General features: G+C 50.1%; 1 protein-coding gene across 3 annotated transcripts in view; it reads right to left on the bottom strand.

The window, feature by feature from the left end:
- Positions 1-12,351: 12,351 nt before the first annotated feature.
- The window catches only part of MNT (MAX network transcriptional repressor), a 47,470-nt gene continuing 39,853 nt past the window's right edge, over positions 12,352-19,968 (bottom strand). For all 3 annotated transcript variants that reach the window (XM_076354971.1, XM_076354970.1, XM_076354969.1), the window contains 2 exons: positions 15,419-15,611; positions 12,352-13,815 (listed from right to left, as the gene is read on the bottom strand). In XM_076354971.1, coding sequence (XP_076211086.1) covers positions 13,100-13,815; positions 15,419-15,611 — 909 coding nt within the window. In that variant the 3' untranslated portion in view covers positions 12,352-13,099. The remainder of the gene's footprint in view (positions 13,816-15,418; positions 15,612-19,968) is intronic.

Here is a 19,968-nt window from a genome sequence, read left to right on the forward strand (position 1 = left end):
AAGTAAAATAGTATTTTTTAAAAAATTGACAAGAGTGAGAAAACCCTCCAACTCACAGAGCCCGAGGAAGTGATGTAAAAAATAAAACTGCACTATTTTTCTTTGCTATGTTGGGAATGTACTATACAACTCTGTTTAAAAAAAAAAAACAAAAACCTCTGCAGACTTTGTTGTATTTGTTATAACATTCTGTCTAATTGTATTTTATGAATATTGTGTATTGACTTATTTATTTTTGTTGGGAGCAGACCATTGTCTTTACTGCTCAATTATTTATGTTTAAATGTAACATATTAATAAATACTTATCGTCAAGGCATTCTGTGGAGCTCTTTGGAAGCGATTTCTCTCCCCCCAAGGTAATTTCAGAGACAGAACAGGGAGTCCTAAGGACAGGGCTGTCTGGGAAGAGTGGGATATGTAATTAACATTTCTGTGATGAGCAGGCATGGGCTATTGTACTAAGCAGTAGGTCATCACCAGATGGACTGCTAATGTCCCTTAGATGACTTTAAGGGTAGATTTAAGTTACACACAGGTGCGTGCCTAAGAGCACCTATCGTCACAGGCCGAGCCTATTGCCAGTTCAGCCCTGGGGAAGGAGTGGGAGCAGAAGCAGGCCTATGACAAGTGTTAAAAAATAAAAGTTTCATCCTGCAATTTTAGGCCTGATTGTGCTGCAGCTAGCATTCAATCGAGCCGAGCTGTTGGGCTTCCAGGAGAGATCCTCCTCCATCTCTTCCAGTCCCCCCTTCAAACCTCTTAAAAATCCTCTGGCTGCTTCTGTTCTGTAGCAGGGATGGTCCCTCTTCAGAACTTGCCATCTTACCTGCTGGTTGGTTTGCTGCTGGCAGTTTTCGCAGCGATTTTCCAGGTTTTTAGGCTGGAAAGCTCTGCCCAGAGGTGCGTCCCGGGGGATAATGGAGCATTTCCCCATTTTACTATAAAAACACCCAACAAACGCCTCTTTGTACTGGGGTAGGTGCAGCCATCCCTTGGCCATTGCTCGTGACTGTTAGAGCTGTTAATCATGCATTTATCCTTATAAAAGAGGATAAGCCCTTTATGAAGTGTATCCAATGACATGTTGGCTTAAATAATCTTTCAGTGCCACTGTGTCCTCTGCCTTCATCTTGTTTGGATGGTGGGACTTGGGGAGGGCAGGGAGATGTGGGTACTACACCTGGGATTACACATTGGCTTTCTTTTCTACAGGACCTTCTTTCTTATTACACCACACACACCCCCCAGCATTCTCTTTGCAAATTCTGTGAAACTTTTAAAGTAGATACTTAGACAGTTGTCCCCCAAAGCTGCAGAGTCCCTGCAGCAACAGGAGTTTATTTCTGCAAGATGCAGCATCCCAATGAAGTTTCATCACCTTGAAAGTCTCACTGCTACCGACTGCCAGAAGAAAACCAAACCAGAAGAAATCGCCACAGTTTCCTGCCCCTTTTCTGTAACCCAGAGCCAGCGCTGGCAGCCTGGTGAGGTTTCAGCTGCTTTCTCCACTCCACCACTAGTTCTGCCAAACACAGCAACTTTGGCCCTCACAGTTTAGTGCCACATATCGCAGTATGCTATTAATTAGTCCAAGGCTTGCCTTCCCTTTTCAGAAGCTCTGCCTCACCTAGAAATACTTTTCAGTTTCCCAAATAACAAAAAACCAAACCAAAACCAAAAAGCCAACCCCATGCAAGCACACGAACAGCGCTGGGTTTGGCAGGCAGCGCTTCACCCCTCCCCAGCTTCGAACCAGGCTCCCTAAAGCCTCGCCTCTGTAGTGCCAGCACTCGCCTGATTTTTTTGCATTGCTTTTCCTTCTGGATATCCTCTAACACCGCGGTAAGTCACACAAGAGCCCGCCCTGGCCCTGGCAGCCCACCGCTCTGGGCCTCGGCAGCTGCCTGGAGCACCGGGCAGGGGACACCCTGTGCTGGCAGCTGCCACTAGACGAGGCTGTCAGCCCAGGGACAGCGGGGGGGGGGGGGGGGCTGGCTGCTTTCCCCAACCTCTGTATCTCTGTGTGCACGCGAGGGAGTTCCTCCACTCCCCCATAAATAGCTCAAAAAGAGCCATCTGAGACAGGTGACATTTTGGGGGTGGTGGGAGGGACGTTCAAGGGCGTCACGGCAATTTTTGCCTCACAAATCTTTCTGGCTCTGAACTCTGCCCTTTGAATGCCCCGATGCCTTTCACCCCCTCAGACAACAGGCTTGATCTGGCTCCTAACAGCAGCCTGGCACATCACCGTGCCCGAGCAAATCAGCAGAAACACACAGGAAAATGCTAAAAGCCCCACGCCACAGCCAAGCCCTTTTGCAGTTAACATTTCCCCGCCACATCTTACTCGTGTTGAAATTTCTGGACATAAGAAAACGAGCTGTGAACTGTGCAGCGATGAACCAGTCGAGCGCTTTGCCTTGCCTAACAGGTTGGTACTAGAGAGTGTGTGCGCGCACGCGCACTCCAGGTTTCTTTTTTTTTTTTTGTTTGGGATTTTTTTTTGGACACATGCTTGGACCAACATTTGCTACAGTTCAGTGACACTATTAACAACCTTACCAGACTTGCAACAGCTTTTTTTTTTTTTTTTCCCCCCTCCTGTCAAGACACAGGTTCTGCCACTTAAAGGTCACATTGTACTTGCCCCGCACAACACTCGTGGTGAAATGTGCTTTCTATGCCTCAGCCTGAAAAGTGCCTCCTTAATCCATTCATCCAAGTTTGCTAAAGCCTGTAGCAGCTTATTGGCTGTTACGTGGTACGACCAGCAACCTCTGATGGGGGTGGAGAAGCCAAAATAACTGCTGAGGAACGCGGAGAGCTGACAACTCCCTTCTAAGGTGCCTCTGCTCAGGTGTCCTGCAACTGGGCAATTCAGCCCACCAGCTCCTTCACTGGTCACTGTGTGCCCAGGCGCCGCCGAGGCAGCACCAGCTCGTCCAGCTGAGCAGTCACCGGCACTAGCAGAGTTTCAGTCCGACTGCTTTTGCTCTTTCAGCCTAAAAAGACATTGTTTCCCTCCTCAGAACGTGGTTTATTCAGATCCACTGTAAAGTTTGACTAGAGACCAGATTATAAACACTCGGATGAACAGCATCTTGCATGTTAAGAGAGCGGACAAAAGAGAGGACGGGCCACTTCCATACCAACGACAGCAAGTTACAGGACCACCTGGGGCTATTGAATAGCACCTAATTAACCAAACCCAATGCAGGCACCTCCCGGAGCTGACAGGGCAGGTTGAAAAGAGCGTAGCAACGTTTCAGCAAAAGGGCTGCACTTGGAAATCAAACTGGGCATAATTAAGAGCTTTGGAGAGACCGAGGAGGCGGTGGGGTCTGTGCAAGAAAGCCGGCGATAAAATTGTTAAAAACTGCAGCAGCAGCAGCGCTGCAAATCGCTGCAAATCGCGGCCGTGCCTCAGCGCTAACCTGGACACCGGGAGGAGCAAAACACCCCCAAATCCCTTCCCGGCTGTAGCCGTGGCGGCTCTGAAGCACTCACCAGCGCCCGGCGGCCGCCCGCGGCCGCTGAGCCCCCGACCCCCGCCGAGCCCCCTTGAGCCCCCCCGAGCCTCCCCCGACCCCCGCCGAGCCCCTTGAGCCCCCCCCCGACCCCCGCCGAGCCCCCTTGAGCCCCCCCCCCCCCCGACCCCCGCCGAGCCCCCTTGAGCCCGACCCCCGCCGAGCCCCTGCCGCGGCCGGGGACGCCCCCGGCTCCTGCACCCCGCGGCCAGCGGGGCCCAGCCCGCGCCCGCAGTGGGGGGCTGCCCTCCCCGCACTCACCGGCTGCGCTGCCAGGCCCCGGCTCCTCAGCTCCGAGGGTCGGGGGAGACGGGCACCCGCACGGCCCGGCCGCGCCGCCGCTCCCGCCGTCCTCCCCCGCAGTCCCGCCCTCCGGCCCCTCTCAAGGCGAAGCCTTCCCGGCCGGTGGCTCCCGAGCACCTGGGGAAGCCACCGGGGGGGGCCTCCGGGGGCTGCACAGCTGAGCGCGCTTCCGCCGCCCCGGCCCACCTGGGGGGACCGGCCAGACCCCCCCCGACCTCGCACAGGAGTCCTGCTACCACCAAAGCTGCCGTAAAGGTTTGACGTGCCCACGCTCCCGCTTACCGGGCTCCACGTCCACGTCCCGGAGGCAAGGAAAGGGGGAAAACCCGCGACTCCAGCTTCATCATCTGCAGGAGAGAGCATTTAAATCTGAGTTAGGTGAAGAAGGTTTAGCCAGGCTGCATTTCCAATGCCTTATCTTACAGGCGTGGGCCCTGCAAATCCCCTCTTCCCCAGCACACCCACCGCAGAGGAAGGATGCCCCAACGCAGGTCCGGCTGCCGAAGGCGGACAGGACAGTCCCGCTGCGGTGGTGCGGTGCCCAGCACCGTCCTCCGGCGGGCAGGGAGCCTCACCTGACGGCCGCGGTCACCGCGTTGCACTGACGAGCACTGAAGCCGACGGCGGGACCTGGCGGGACCCCTCAGTCGGCCCTGCAGCACCCGCAGCAGGAGGGTGGCTGGGGGGGGGTAGGGTGGGCTCCAGCAAGGCTCTGGCCTGAGTCCTCCTGGCTGAGTGGAGAGAAGGGCTGGTTACGGGGCACCATTCTCCAAGTTTTCACAAATTCTGGAGGCTGGAAAACTGCTTGCTTTTCTCCCAGCGTGGCATTGCCTGATCCGGACACACACACGGGAGGAGCTCCGGGCTCGGTCTGGGAGAGGTCCAGACCTGCTGATCAATAACACGCGTCTGGAGGGGCAGCTACGGCTATGTATGGAGAGAAAGCATTGCTCTTATAATCGGAAAATTACAAATAAAGTGAAATATCTGCATGCAAAGCACAAGGAGGAAAATGCAGAATCCTGTTTCAGATTTCAGTGCATGTTTATTTCAGTTTTATATTTATTTCAGGCAAGTGCTTATTACATGGATATTATTCATGTTGGATACCTAAATTCTGGAGCATGAAGAGCCAGTATAGTACAGCTGAATAGTAAAAATACAATATGTACAAAATTAGTTGTTTTTTCACATAGCAGATGTATCCAAACACATAAAAATCTTTACAGTCTAGGTTTTTCAATATTTAGTATTTCAATGAATTGGTAACACAGTGACACGTCCTCACTGTAAACGAAGACTGCATTTGCCCAGTGTGAGTGCGTGCCGACGCGTTGGCTTTCCTGTGATGTGCACGGGGAGGCAAACAGGTCTCCAGGGCTTTGACTCAGTGGCCAGCGCTGGCAGCAATTCTGCACTTACAATCAGCATCTTCAGTGCAGCATCCCTAATGCAACGAGTGCAGTGAGGATAAAGCCAGGAGGGTGGTTACATGCAGTGACAGACGCGGGGGGATCGTGGCAGCAGGGACGGAAAGTCCCCGCTTCCACCAGAGCTCCTCACCCAGCGATGCTTAGGCTGGTGCTTGACCAGATGCAAATAAATTGTTGGGTGGATGCAATTAATACTTCTTACTCTGTGAAGAAACACTCTTTTGGATCAGATTGTTAAGGCAAATCCATAAGGCATTCGTACCAGGATTTCTCATCTGGCAGCGTACAGCCCTGTGCCGGTTGTCAGCCGGCGAGGGCTTCCAGCCCAGCACAGAGATGGGATGGGAGCTTGGGGTATCATCTCCCTGGAAGCAAGTGCTGACACAGGTGAGCTTCCACCCCCGGCGAGCCATGGAGGGCTCCGGGCTCCATCATCACACTCAAATTCATTCTCACAGCACAAAGAAAGGGTGCGAATTAATGGGCCTCATCCTGATCTACAGCAGAGCCATGCAATCCCTCCGAGGGAGCAAAACGGCATCCCATGGTCCGTAAGAATGTAAATTCCCAGTGCAGAACAGCACCGTCCCCTGCGCTGGCAGTGCAGGGCAGCGGGGAATAAATGGGAGCAGGGCCTTCGTGTTTGCTGCACTCTGCTACCCAGCTCCGGATGAGAAGCAGCGCTGGCCCGGTGACATGGCGTGGAAACATCAAACACGACATTTGCCAAGGCCGCACCTATCCAGTGCTGTGCTTATGCTGGTATTTTGATAATTCAAGTTTCGGATTATTATTTTTAAGCTCTATATAACAGGAAGAGAAAGATGCTGTGACTGACCCTATCCATAACCCATTTTCCTTAACTCCAAACATCTGTTCCTAACAACTGATGTTTGTCTCAGGAAGAAAATAATCTAAAAATAGTGTTATAATCAATTTTAATTTGTTCAAAATGGTAACAAGGGATGGAAAATAGGCCAGAAGTATGAGAGTTTTCCTTTCCTCATTCCAATATATTTTAGAATTAAAATAAGATTGAAATGAATAACTGTTCACTCAAGAAAAGAAACAGATGCAAAGTCCAAGAGGAGCCTCACCTGTGAGGTGCTCAGCAGCTGCCCACCTCCACGCCATCTCCAGCAGCGTTAAGGCAGTCAGGTCCCCGCCCAGCGCAGCTGCTTGTCTAACTAAGCTTAAGCAAGTGCCTAAAAGTCAACGGACTGAGCCAGCGTGCTGCTCAGGTAGCAGAAGTCGACTGAATTATCTGGCCAAGACGGTTCACCTTTGCTGGGGACACTTCAATACACATCACAGAAAGCAAAGGGGCCAAACAAGCACCAGCTGCATCGTCACACCGGGCAAATTACGTCTTCTCCCTCGGCCCTCCCGCCTCCCTCCCCAGGTGCACAAGGGAGGTCTCCAAACACCTCTTATCCCCACCCAACCCGGAACAATTTTCACACTTGTTTTTTTTAAATGCAAAAAATTCACTCAGGATGCAAACCAGTCCAAAAGAGACACAGGCTACATACAAAAATCGGAGACACGATAAAGTCTTGCATTGAATGTCTATACGTATATAAACAGGCGTGCATACGGACAATCACACCAATACCGACACAAGCAGCAATAGTCTCACCTCCACCTAAACCACTCAAAGGCATTTTACGTTTTTTTGTTTCTTTTATTCTTTTGTTACAGAAGGCCACTTTTAATTAAAACAAAGAAAAAGAGACAAGCAGTCCAACACCAGCAGGCAGCAGCCTGGCCAGTCTTTGGACCCGCACGGTAATATGCTGAATGCCAATTAGTTGGTGGTGCATTTCCTACCCGGATAAACTGCGTACGATTTTAAAAGAGCAGAAGCCTCTGCAGAAGGGACATCACCTCTGTCCAGCTCTCTGCTCAAGAAAACAAAACCTGATCCTGCCGGGGGGCTGCCCAGCTGCGCCCTCCTTGCCTTCGACACCCAGTATTCAACCCCAGCATGGACGGACACACGCGCGCAGAAAAAGAGGCCTGACAGCAGCGGTTTGGCTTCAGCCCTGTTTTCCCGGGCGTGAGAGGTGGGTCGCTGGCTGGCCCCCACTGTGCCCCCGGCCCCGGAGCCGCACGCAGCCGCTGCCACCCAGGCAGGCAGAGCACGGTCCCGCTCACCAGGCAGGGCTGTGCACGCACCCCGGGACCAGTCTGGGGAACAGCCCACAAACCACGGCACCACCGACCCCAGCAACACCACGGGCACGGGAAAACCCTCCTGACGGCCGCTGTCCTGCCCCGCTCCGATTCAGCTGGTTTGCACGGACCCAAACAGCCCAGGCGTGAGCAAAGCGGGGGGGTGCTCACCTGCCTCGCTGACCAGCGAAGTGCACCCCCTGCTCCTCCCCAGGTTATCGTCCCCCTCCCCAGGCAAACCCCTCACTGCTCAACCCCCTTCAGGGTGCACCACTCCTGAATGCAAATCACAAACAAAGCATGCGATTCCTTCTCTGTAGGTCATCGTCATAAAAGAAAAATGCACAAGAAATGTTTTTGGTCAAAAACCAGCTCTCAAACCCACCGAAGCTGTAGTACCGGGGCTGGGCAAAACAACGCTGCCTCGTGCGTCGACTACATGTCCGTCCCTCTCTCGCTCTTTGCAAATCAAATGCCAGCAGAAAAATGGCCTTGTTTGAAAGGCCATTTGTTTGAAAGGAAGGCTGAAGGCAATGGTCCGGCTTAGACTCAAATAAAAATGATTTGTTTTACAGCATGATGCAGTCTGCACGACATTTTCAACTTTGGGAGCTGGGCTGCACATGATGCACTGCATGCCCCGTGCCCCACTCTGAAGCAGGCAGCAGCCGCCGGCATCCTCAAGTCTCTCCTCAGTCTTTCCTGAGATCAGCGTGGGTTTTGCCTGAGAAAGGTATGAGTCAAGACTTGACGATGTGGCCCTGGGCAGCTGCCACTGCCGCAGCACACTGGCCGAGCTGGAGGTGCTGGCGGCAGGAGCCCTGGCTCTGGGCACGAGTCACCGTGTCCCCAGCGGCGGTGGCACGACTGAGACTGTTGATACTCTGAATAACACCAAGGTTTCTGCAGCCAAGACAATCCCTTACCCTGTACTAGGACAGGAGTGTAACCCTAAGCAGGGCCTTAAAACCCAGCTCGTTAATTGGGAATTCAAAAATTCCTACCGCTTGTCCACCTGATACCATGCAAAAAATGGTTATAATAACTTTTGGTAATTTGTCTGCCTTTTTTAAACTCTTCCCTCTTCCTCGACCTCCCCACCTGTTTTGATCGGTTTTAGAAATCCTGAGCAATCAGAGGCGGCTCCAGCCAGGACCACCGCAAACACCGGACAGCAAGAGGCCGTGACTGGCTGGTGCCGGTGCCGTCACCAGACCGAGGAGTTCGGAGAGAACAGTCTCACACACACCTTGTTTCCAACTCCTGCTGTGGGAGAGCGAAGCGTACACAGATGGCATCAACCGCGCACACCAACACACACATGCACAGGGATGCCCGACCCGACCCACTGCCTCTCGGACCCCATTCAAGCGACTGCGGAGAACGTGGGAAATCGGGTCGTTTCCCTTCCTAAGCTAAACTATGGGGTTCTGGCTAATTTTTATTAGTGAGGTCAGGAGTACATTCCCATATCTAAAGTGTCAGCTGTAAGAATTCTTTTCAGGATAATTTTAAAGTAGCAGTTTGGGTTTATTCCTCTCTGCCTGCACTTACTTGGCAGGTGAGAGCGGAAAGCGGCCTGAAGCAAAGCAGTGGACGTGCCCGGCCGCCAGCCCGCTCCTCTTCGGCAGCCGACCCGGCTCTGCCACATGCCGGGGCAGCCGCAGGGGCTCCCTCAGGCAGGCTCAGCACAGAAGAGCAGACCTGCTTGTCTGCTGGGACAGCACGAGCCAGCTCCCCAGCCTGGGTAAGCTGTGCAAGCAAGAGTATTTTTGCACGTAACTGTAGCTGTCCGAGGGTTTTTGCTCACACAGATCTGCTGGTGTCTATTTCAAAAACACAACTGCGCTGGCTGAAGTTTTAAGCACAGATCAAGCTTTTGAGCACGTTTCTGCTGTTGGTAGCGTGACATGAACCATGGGGAGCATGCAGGCCGCGAGGTCGGGAAGCATAGCACCGCAGGTGACGGACCCAGAGCCTGCCCTCGGTGGAAGCATCTCCACTAACTTAAGGGCTCTGAGTCAGGCTTGACAGGACAGAAAAGTCTTCTCAAAACTACTACATAGAAAACCCATTTGCTATTTTTTTCTGTAGTATGGTTACCAATAACTAATATTATTCAACAACAGAAAAGATTTCTTGTAAACTTCATATTTATTGATTTTTTTGGGACAAATTAGATCTTCTGAATCCCAAAGTGTACATATATATATATATTTATATATAGCTTTCTCCATAGGGAAAACACATATATCAAAGGAGGAGAGACATTTCTAAAGTGCCCCTTGTTATACAGTACTGAACATGATTTCTAAGAGCATTAGCGTAAATCCGAAGTTTCTGAGCAGGAATGACAGACGTGGGGAAAGAAGGGCTGCGGTTTGCTCTTTTCCCCACAGAACAGAAAGAAGTTTGCTGACTTTAAAAAAACAAACAGAAAAACCCCAAAGAAATGTTTCTGGTAGCCGTGGATAAGGCAGATGAGAACGGGGGGACCCAAGACGTCCGGACCCGCTTACGGGCTGGCCGAGCGGGACAAGCTGTTCTTCAAGTGGAGGCTAACACTGATGAAGGGGTTCAGACATAACGGCATTGCAGAACTCCAAGGGGGATAGAAAAACTGGCAAAGATGCGGGACTTGTACATGAGCAGGGTAGTGACACTGTTACCTCTAAACCATAAGGGAGTAAAAGATGAGGAGGTCAGCAGCATCACCTGTCCATGCAGTAAAGGCCATTAAATAATCCACCGGAAAGCTCATTCACCTGTATCAAATAAAACAGGAACTCTTCTCTCCATCCCATACACTTTTTACTGTGGAAAACACTGAGCAGCTGTATGCCTGGGTCACTGCTAGTTACCAGTATCTATCTTGGGATAAGAAGCCAATGGGGTTAAGGTGGGAGCAGAGTTTTCCATGCAGAAAGTAAGCCACCATGCAAAACTGCATGTAAGAAGAGCAAGACCAACCCACGCAGGCTGATCCCGCAGCTCCTGCCAACGTGGCACACAGGGAACAATGTCGGGGGGACGGAGGGGCTCTCGGCCAATGCTCGTGTGCCGAGTCCCGCTTCCCAATCCGGGCTTTTTCTCCTTCAATAAGCTCAGCCACTCTTGACTAGAAATGAGGCTTCCCGCCTCGATTTTGTTATTTTGTGAGTTGGAACAGTGAAGACAAAGATGCTTCCTCCCCCTCCTAACGCAGCTACAGAAGGCAAAGCCACGTGGTTCCTCCTAAGAAGGGAGGACCCTGTTGCAAATATACTCAGTTTTCAAGAGTTTCTGATGAGGAGCAACTGTCCTGATATCTAATGCTGATCTCCAAAATACTGGCACACAAAACACCACATTCTTGGGAAAGCACCCGCATGTACAAGGAGACGATAAAGCCCTGGCAATTCTGCTAACCCCACAATGTTAATCGTGCACTAGCAGCGAGAAAAACAATCTATTTAAATCTGGTTTAAGGATAAGGAATCCTTAAAGATTTCTCCATTCTGCTGTAGAAACTGTGCTACCAACACAGGCAAGAGCTTCCTGGACTCAAGGATGCAAGGGGGGGGGGGGGCGGGAGGGGGGGGGGAAGTGTTAACTACGGAGCAACCCAGGGCTTTTTAAACAGATTTAATGCAATTCTCAGCCATGTCTGCTCAGAAGGCACAATCACGCTTGATCTCTGTTTGCAGTAATTACTCCTGCCTCCAGCACAGTTCCAACCATAGCATGGACGGTACGGAACTGGCAAGTTTTCATAATTAAACCTCTGCCACTGCTCACAGCAGTCCACAATCAGGCAAAAGTCCTGCTGGAGTCAACAGGCATTTTGGGCAGACTATGGATCATGTTTTCCTGTGGAAGATCTCGACCCAAAACTAGACGTAGCCAGCCAGCACAGCGAAGGTGTGACCGCTCAGCCCCACCTTACCTCCTCCTCTGAATGGGTGTCACTTCCAAAGCGTACCCGGTCAGACGCTAGCAGGGACCAGCCTCCCATCCTGCCCCAAGGAAAACGTCCGCTGGCTACAGCAGGAATTTTGCCTGCATTAAGGACTGCGGAGTATTTGTTTTTAAAAAGACAGGAAGACGGAAAAGAGATCATTAATAGCAGTACTACACGCAAAACGGTGCAAAGACCAGAATATTCAGTCAGCAATGAAACACGTCCTAAGCAACCTCCCGGGCAGGCGGGCAAGTACCCGCAGAGCCAAACAATATCCCTCCTCTCGTGACCCCGTGGGAGTTTGCCATTGACTTCAGTGAGATCTGACCTAACCACTGGAAAGGGTGAACAAGAGGGTCACTTAGCATGAGGAGTTGTTCTTTGGTGCACGTCTCACTGTAGTCTGTAAGACACAAGTTATACATACTGATCTCCTGGAATATACCGTTATCCCATACAAGACTAGATTTTTTTTTTCCCCCAAAGAAAAAAAGATGTCAAAACTGTTTGCACTTTGGAAGATATCACATGCACATTTATCCCTTTTCTAATCCACTGACTCCCACACTAAAACGTGGTCAGTTCAGGAGCAAACTAACAAAGAAAAGTAACCCATGCAGCAAATCTACTTAATTTCTGTTCGTCTTCTTGTCCCAGGTTCCGCTCTACCAGGCCAGATAAACATATTGCAAGTTGCCAGCACAAGTATCTGCTTCTGCAAAACAAAAACGAACCCAAGAAACCTGGGGGCTTGGGACTGGCAGGAGGAACCCTGAAAGGGGGAGTGCCATGCACAGAGATCTGCAAAATCAATTATTGCATCAGCAAAACGAAGCCAAAACAAAAAACAAATCCCCCAAAAAACCATCCAAACAAAACATTGTCAACCATTAAAATAATAAAAAACATTATTTTTTTGACATAGCTATAAAAATCAAGTCATTTATAAAACTGCAACAAATGAAGTCCAGTTGTGTATTCTTTTTCCTTTTATTAGACAGGACAGAGAATTTCCTTAAAATGCCGTAACAAGTCACAGTGATTTTAGATGTTTTTTTGAAATGTAATATATTGACGGGAAATACCTTTAACGTGGTTTAACTTTTTTTTCTTTTTTTTTGTCACTGTATATGTACCCTGGTCCACCAAACCATCTATCTTAAAGTTTCTTGTTTAGAGAGGACACTCTGTCTTCTTCCTCCAAAAATGAATTTTGTCTAATAATCCTGCAAAATAATCAACCTTACAAAAGGCCTTCTTCAAATGTTATATTTATATATATATGTATATACATATATATACACACACATACACACATATATATAAATATAGACTTCTATGATTTTTTTTCCCATTCTACGCAATGTCTCAATAAAGAGATCAGCAATTTTTATTCTACAAAGAAGCAACACATAAAAGGGGAAAATTAAAGTCTTAAGAACATCATATCCATATTTCACTGATTACACATAAAAGGAAAAAAAATCACCATGAACAACTGTCTTTGAAGTTTTCTCAGATTAGCAAAATTCAAGTGCAGAGAGGCCCCGTCTCTTGCTGCCAGCGGCAGGTTGGTTACTGGGCGGCTGAGGACAGCCCAGCCCGGCGTCCTGCCACTCGGCATTTTCTGCACTTCCCTCCCGCAGAGTCGGACGTGGTTGGAATGTATGGAGTTTAGGAAAGGTTCCCAACAAAGACCTCGCCGTCAGACGATCCCCTCTAGGCCAGCTTCAGTGTGCTCACTGGGAACGATGGCATGGTTACCATAGTCACCGGATTTAGGACCGTTTGCCCAACTAACTGCGGGTGATGGACAACTTGGGTTCCTACAGCAGGCTTGGCCATCACTGCTTGCTGGCCAAGGTTTGTGGTTCCATTCACTTGCTGGTGCGAGATCGTGTGAGCAATATGGCTCACCACGGGCTGGCTGACGGCCACGGGCTGAGGGTAGATGGGCAGCTGCTGGCCGAGGTGGGCCATGTGGTTGATGGTGGCTGGGTGCACAGTGATGTGGCCGATAGGCTGAGCAGCAGTGGTAAGTTGCACAGGGCTGGACGTGGAAGGTGCAATGTGAGCAATGTGCTTGGTCTGTGGACCCTGAATCACGTGGTTGACAGTCTGAATGACCGAAGCGTGGGTAGTGGCGGTGTGGGCAATAACAGTCGATTGCACTGTCGAAGCCGCCACGATGTGAGTCTGTGCAGGGACGATCGCCTGCGGCTGGACCAGTGCTTGTGTCTGGATGGGAGGCTGTGTGTGGGCTGGGGTTTGTTTCTGCTGGATGGACAGGTGCTGAGGCAGAACCGCTGGGTGGTGGGAAGCAGTGTTTGAAGGGACGGCTTTCAGGAGCTCTGGGTGCTGGCGCTGGGTTAGTTTTGGTAATGAGTTCACTGGCCTGTCATCTTCCATGTCTTCATCCATGTTGTCTTCACCCTCTGGAAAAAACGAAAGGAAGAAACTCCCATAAAAAAGCAAGCAGAGCACGAACTGGACTAACCAGCCTCCCTAAAAGGCAGCACAGGCGGAAGAGACGACAGCAGGAGGAGTCACTGAACTATGGGCAGGCAGCATCGCACGGCACAGCACGCTCCATCGAGCCCCAGTGGGGCGGCACACCCCTCTCCTCCCTGCCTGTGGGCCCAGGACCCAGAGCCAGGCAGGCGTGACTAGCTCGAAGCCCCAGCTAGAGAGGGGTGCTCACAACAGGCTGAGAGATATCGCTCGGCAGGCAAGGGAAGCAATTTAAGCAGAAGCAGATGGAGAGCACCTGGGCTGAACTCTGTCTGGGCTGAGGAGGGCTCCTTCTGGGAAGAAGAACGGGGTTTCCTTTCCTGTCCAGTTGTTCCACCGATCGGTACCACCCCTTCTGCTCCCAGAGCAGGCAGGAGACAGCCATGGAGAAACATGGCAGCAAGTTCCTTGTCTGGTTCTGGAAAATGGACTCTCGTCCAGTCCACAACTAATGAAGCAATGCAGGAACATGCTGACCCTGCGGAGATCAGGAAGACAAGCAGGGCACCTTGCACTGCCTGCTCTAAAGCCAGCCATGCAGTAGAGATTAAAAATCTCAGAAGATACAGAAGCAGCAGGAAAACCAGGGAAGACACTTCCCTTTTGCAAGCTCTGTGGTTAGTAGTAGCTTGAAGTGATCATTTTCAGCAGAGGCCAGCTGGAGAGGCGAACGGCTGACACTCCTATTGACAAAGCACTCCTACTCTCAACTTCCATCAGCCTACACTCGGAGTCTGTGCGTATGTTCAAAGGTGATGAGCCCAATACAAGCCTGAATGAACCAGAAAGCTCAGATTTTCCCTTCCTGGAACCCGCTGTATCGTCTGCCTGGAGTGCCAAGAGCAAATGCTGTCGCGATTTGAAGGAACTGCTGCAAATGGTTACAGGCTGCTACAGCCTCCCCATCTCTGGATAGCAAAGAGTACATCCACAGACTGCCTATTCTTCCTGCTGCAGATCACTGGTATGGAGAAAAGCATGCACGCTCCTATCTCACAAAAACTTCTCACTGGGAACAGCACGCCAGATATTCATTAGTATCATTTCATCTTCACTGTGAATCCTTTTCACACAATGTGAAGGCTCATTAAGTTGTTCAAATGCTCTGGTGATCCTTCCTGTACCAATTCCTTCTTCTCTACGTGGCTGAACACCCTCCCACATCCACGCACAAATACATCAGGATGCTCATACATCACTCAGTTCTAACGAGCAGAGATGCATAGCTGTGCAAGAGGAAAACTAAGTTTTGAAAGCAGGGAGCTCCAGGTGAGGTATCAGCAGATTGAATGTGCAAACCTGCACTTTGTATCTACCTAATGTTGATGCACGATTTTCAGTTTACTTTACACAAGCGGCAGAGCATTATTAGGCCAACATCAATGACTACAAAACACTTGAAAACCTTTTACTTTATTCTGAATGCAAAGAAACCTTGATGGTGCTAGATGAAGATCCCCACCACCACTATATAACTGTGTCAGTGACATACGGTGATGATTACAAGAAGAGAGTAATTACGGGTACCTGATGCTGTCGAGGTAGATGCCTGGTCATCCTCTGGCTGAACTGTCTGTCGAATAATTCTGTCAATCTCCAAGATGTCCATCCACTGGCTCAACTCGTTCTTCAATTCTGCCAGTCGCTGCTGGGTAGCAATCTTCTCTCTTGCCAGCCGCTCCATCTCATGTTCATATTCTTTTTCCTTTCTCTTTAAAGTCTAAAGACAGAAGGAAGAAAAAGAAATAAAAGGAGAACAAGGACAAATATAATCTACACTAACCTGGTCACTCCCACGTCCTTAGCTGGTTTTCTTTTATTACCAGTTATGCTGGTGTAAAACGCGTTCAGATATAGTTACGCCTTTCAAATTTAGGCAGAAAGGGAAAGGACGAGAGCTGGCCACAAAAACCTAAAGGGTTACTTTGGCCAACCGCTTTCCACCTGCTGAAGGAAAACTGATGAGCCTCCAAAACTGAAATGCTTAACCACGTCAGGTGTGAGTCCCTTCAATTCCAGGGGTAAATTTAAAGCCTAGAACTCCTCAGGAAAAGTTGTAAGGCTTTCTCTCTGAAAAAAGTATTTCTGCCACTTTAAAGACAGAAAATGAAATCTTCTTCTTACGTTCTTCCTCTTTCGCTCTAACCTCCCCAGTAAAACTAAAAAATTAAGAACCAAGAGCACTGAACTGTGACAATGACTCATATCTGTAACATGGAAGCCAGACCCTTCCCAGCAAAGCACTTCCACCCTGGCTGACTTCCTAAGCTAAACACAGGACACTGACGGTACGTGTGTGCAAACACTGGCAAGAAAGAACCTCTGTAAGGACACCAATAAACGACTCATGGATGCAGAGCGCTCGTGGACCATGAAGCAGACTGTCTGAGGTCCCGGACAGGTATTTGCTGGAGGTGCAGCAACATAAACCTGGACTCTCTGTTCACTCCTCTCTTCTGTTTCAGTCCAAGGGAGCTCCTTGTTGCACTTCAACGTCAGTTTAGAGCGACAGGAGTCAGTACTCAGTTCCCAACACCAGTCTCACTTCACCTGCCTTATGAAATATTTGAAGAGGACTAGGGCTTATTGCGGACTGGTGGGAAAGTGCAAAGGGAGGGAAATGGGTGCAGTTCCCTCTGATCGCCAGGCGAGAGGACATGAGACCACTGTCAGTGAGCCACTCGGAGAGTGGGGCTATAGAGTTTTTACTACATACATCTATTCCCAAGCATCCCTAAGGAACGGAAGCATCTACACAGAGAGCAGTGCTCCTGCACAGCAATGGACTGATGGCCCATGGCTTGAGAAAGGTGGAAAAAACCCCATATCCTTGCATGAAGACAGAAACCTTGTGCAGAAAACTCTGCTCTTATGTGGGAAGATAAAACCACAGACATATTGAAGTATTTCAAAGACAAGGTGCATAGGAAGAGATGGTATCTTTTACTAAACCAACTGACAGTAGTTGGGGAAAAAAGACAAGCTTCGGGCACACAAGCCCAAGTAGGTCTACACAAAATCATGGTGCATTTCTGTAGCCAGCACATAAATCATGGAGAGAGAGGGAACTTTTATATGGTCAGAAGAAAAGAAAAAGCACAAGTACTAATTAGCTTCTGAGCAACGCACACCACACCAAGAGCTCCTGACCTAGAACAGATGGCCAAGAGCCGACAATACCCTGCATCATGGGGGAAATCCTGAAGTCAAATGCGAAGGAACAGTGTATGTTCTCCTCTCCTGCTAATGCCCACTCAGCGTTGGAAATTCAATACGTTCATCGGCAGGGAAGGGAAGAGATGCTGCATCAGTCAGCACAGTATGCAAAAATGCCAAACACTACCCAGTACTATTAATGGGAAATATAAACCACATAGATCTGATGGGGATCAATTATTGAGCAGTGCAGCAGAAAAACAATAGCTGATCTTCAGCTTCAAAGGTACTGTTTTATGAGATTTTAAGCCAGTAGTGTAGCACTGAATAGTAACAGGACAGAGAACCTGTCCCCCAGCCAGGTCAGCACTTACTATAAGCATAAAAGAGACAAAATAAGTGAAATCTGCAAAACCACCTATAGCCCATCCATTTTCTAAAGTTAAGTTTCACCACTGGGAATCTAAATCACATAAACACTCCTGAAAATACCAGCTATACAGAGCCTGCACGGATGCTCTTTTGCACTCACTACCGGCAAGCACTGAATTTAAAAGCAAACCTTACACTTAGCAGAGCAGCAGAGGATCAGACTCATGATCTTCTGAATACGTGTTCTTTATTTCTCTCTCAAGTTCTCCAGGACAACTGCAGTCAGAACCTGACTTCATGCATTTCAATGGTTCTGCTGGTCTTTTATCTCAAAAGTTAGCCGGGAAAAGCCTGTTCAGCCAGGCCTTTAATTCAGCCTAAGCCAACACAATGACTAGGGTAGCTTCTGCCTTCTTCTTATAGAAAAGTAAAATGAAGAAAAAAAAACAAAGGGTACCTTTGTCCCGATAATAACAAAAGAAGGAAGTATTTTTAAAATGGCCAAACAATGTGTATTAGCAGGGCACAATCATTCCAGATGTGTAAATGGAGACAACTCCTCTCAACGAGGCTTACACTTTGTCTCCTAGCACAGCTGGCTTTAGCTCAGATAAAAGCCTCTCGAAATGGACAGTTTTCAGGCAAAGGGGGCAGTTCTGTCCCTCTCGCTGCTTTTTAAACCGTAAGCAGGCAGCCAGCTCCTCAATACCACAGTTTTATACTGGGAAACCCCAGCAGACCTGTAGCCTACAGCAGTGACAGGAGTTACTGGGACAGCAGGGTGTCCACAGCAAGGAAGGGAAGGTCTTTGGGTGCAGGAGACACAGGTAAGTGGGGACAGGGACTCCCAGAGTCCTGGCTCTGCACCAGCGCTCACTCCTAGCCCGAAGATGGCGTTTACATCCATACGTGGCTGAAGCCCAAATCCATATGCTAGTTTTAAAGTCTCTTATCCTACTGAGTGTGGCCAAAGCACTTTGCCTGACCCAGAAAACACAGTCGTGCTGCATGTGTGCTTTGATTTCCTTGCAGCCAAAGGGATGTGGGTGGGACACAGAGGGCAAAGCTAAGGCAATGAGGAAGGTGCACGCTCCTGTGCTCAGGTTTAAATATGCAAGAAGAGAACTCGTCTGAATGTCTTCCTCTTTGCTCTCTAATCAGGAAAGAAGCAAGCGGGAGAAAGTCTCAGACTAAAATCACTGCATACAGCCACGAGCCCGGCCCCTCTCTGCAGCATTCCTCTCCAAGCATGTTCTCCATGCGGTTACTCACAGGGCACGATAACGAAAGGACAGAATACAGTAACACAGCTTTCCAGAAAGTGTAAGAAAGAAATCCACGCAGCCTCAGCACCCATATCGTGCACAGCACAAGCATATTCAAGTAGATTTGGCTTCCTTCCCTGCTGTGAAAGAAGACTCCCAGCACCAGGGGAAAGCATGACTATGAGGTATGGGCAGGGCAGCTGGTCATTAGTTACAAACTTTTAATTACTGAAAAGGCAGGCAAACCCTTAGCAAGCACCAGGACGAGTCTTCCAGTGAGCAGGGCCAGGGAGCTCGCTCTGTCGCTCTCTGGGTGCTCCACTCCTCCAGCACAGGCTTGGGGACGTGGAGCTGCTCCAAGCCCGGCCCCACAGGCTCTGCCTCCCTCTGCACTGCCAGCAGCCCCAGCCCTCCCCGTGCTGGGAAATGGCTTGATGGGGTGCCAGCTCCCAGCAGCCACTCGCTGCGACTGCACACTCCTCCCGGGGCTCCTGCAAACGGCCCCCCCAGCCAGCGTGGTCACAGGCTGGGTGCTCTCCAAGGGAAGCTGCTGGGGAGGCTGGAAGAGCAGATGGGCTGGAGTCTCTGCTGGCACCAGTAATCTTTCAAAAACTATTCTAGGATGCAGTTCACTGTGGCTCACTTGGTACAGACGGATCTCCCGGCTGAGCTGCTACTTGGCCTAGTAACGAACTCGGTGTGATTAACTGGAGCCTTCCTCCCTCTCCAGCAGCTCCCCTCCGAGCACTGCCCCGCTCTCTGTGGGCACCGGCCTTGCAGGAGGCACACCCTCCCAGGCTCTGCAGGGGCTACGTGCGTGCCCTGCGTTTGAAGGCGAGTCTGGGAGCAGGAACAGACCCAACCCCAACCCGCCGGCCCCTGTGCAGCAGCAGGCACTCATCTCCTGCAGGAACCTGCTGGAGAGGGGACAGGGAGTAGGGACCCTCTTGCCTTAGTACTTCTTCCCACCGACGGCTGGTATGAAGAGGGTGGGTGCACATCTCCCTGTGACCTCTCTGACCAGCATCACCGGCAGTCCCTTGGACAGACCGCTGTCTAGCATCTGCTCGTTGACAGGTTATTTTCTGCAAATCATCCTGCCCACATCAGGTGCCAGGTTTTCCCGTCAGTCAGTAGAAAGTCCACAGCGACAGCCAAACCTTAGTCATTCTGACTTTGCTCGCCTACCTACTCCCAAACAGAAAACACCTTTAGAGACATGCGCTGGTCTCCAGGGCATTTTTTCTAAAATGGGAATTTCTTACAACAGCAGCAGTATCACAA

The sequence above is a fragment of the Aptenodytes patagonicus genome, chromosome 17 (assembly GCF_965638725.1).
Source record: "Aptenodytes patagonicus chromosome 17, bAptPat1.pri.cur, whole genome shotgun sequence".
In the NCBI taxonomy this organism is placed as follows: Eukaryota; Metazoa; Chordata; class Aves; order Sphenisciformes; family Spheniscidae; genus Aptenodytes; species Aptenodytes patagonicus.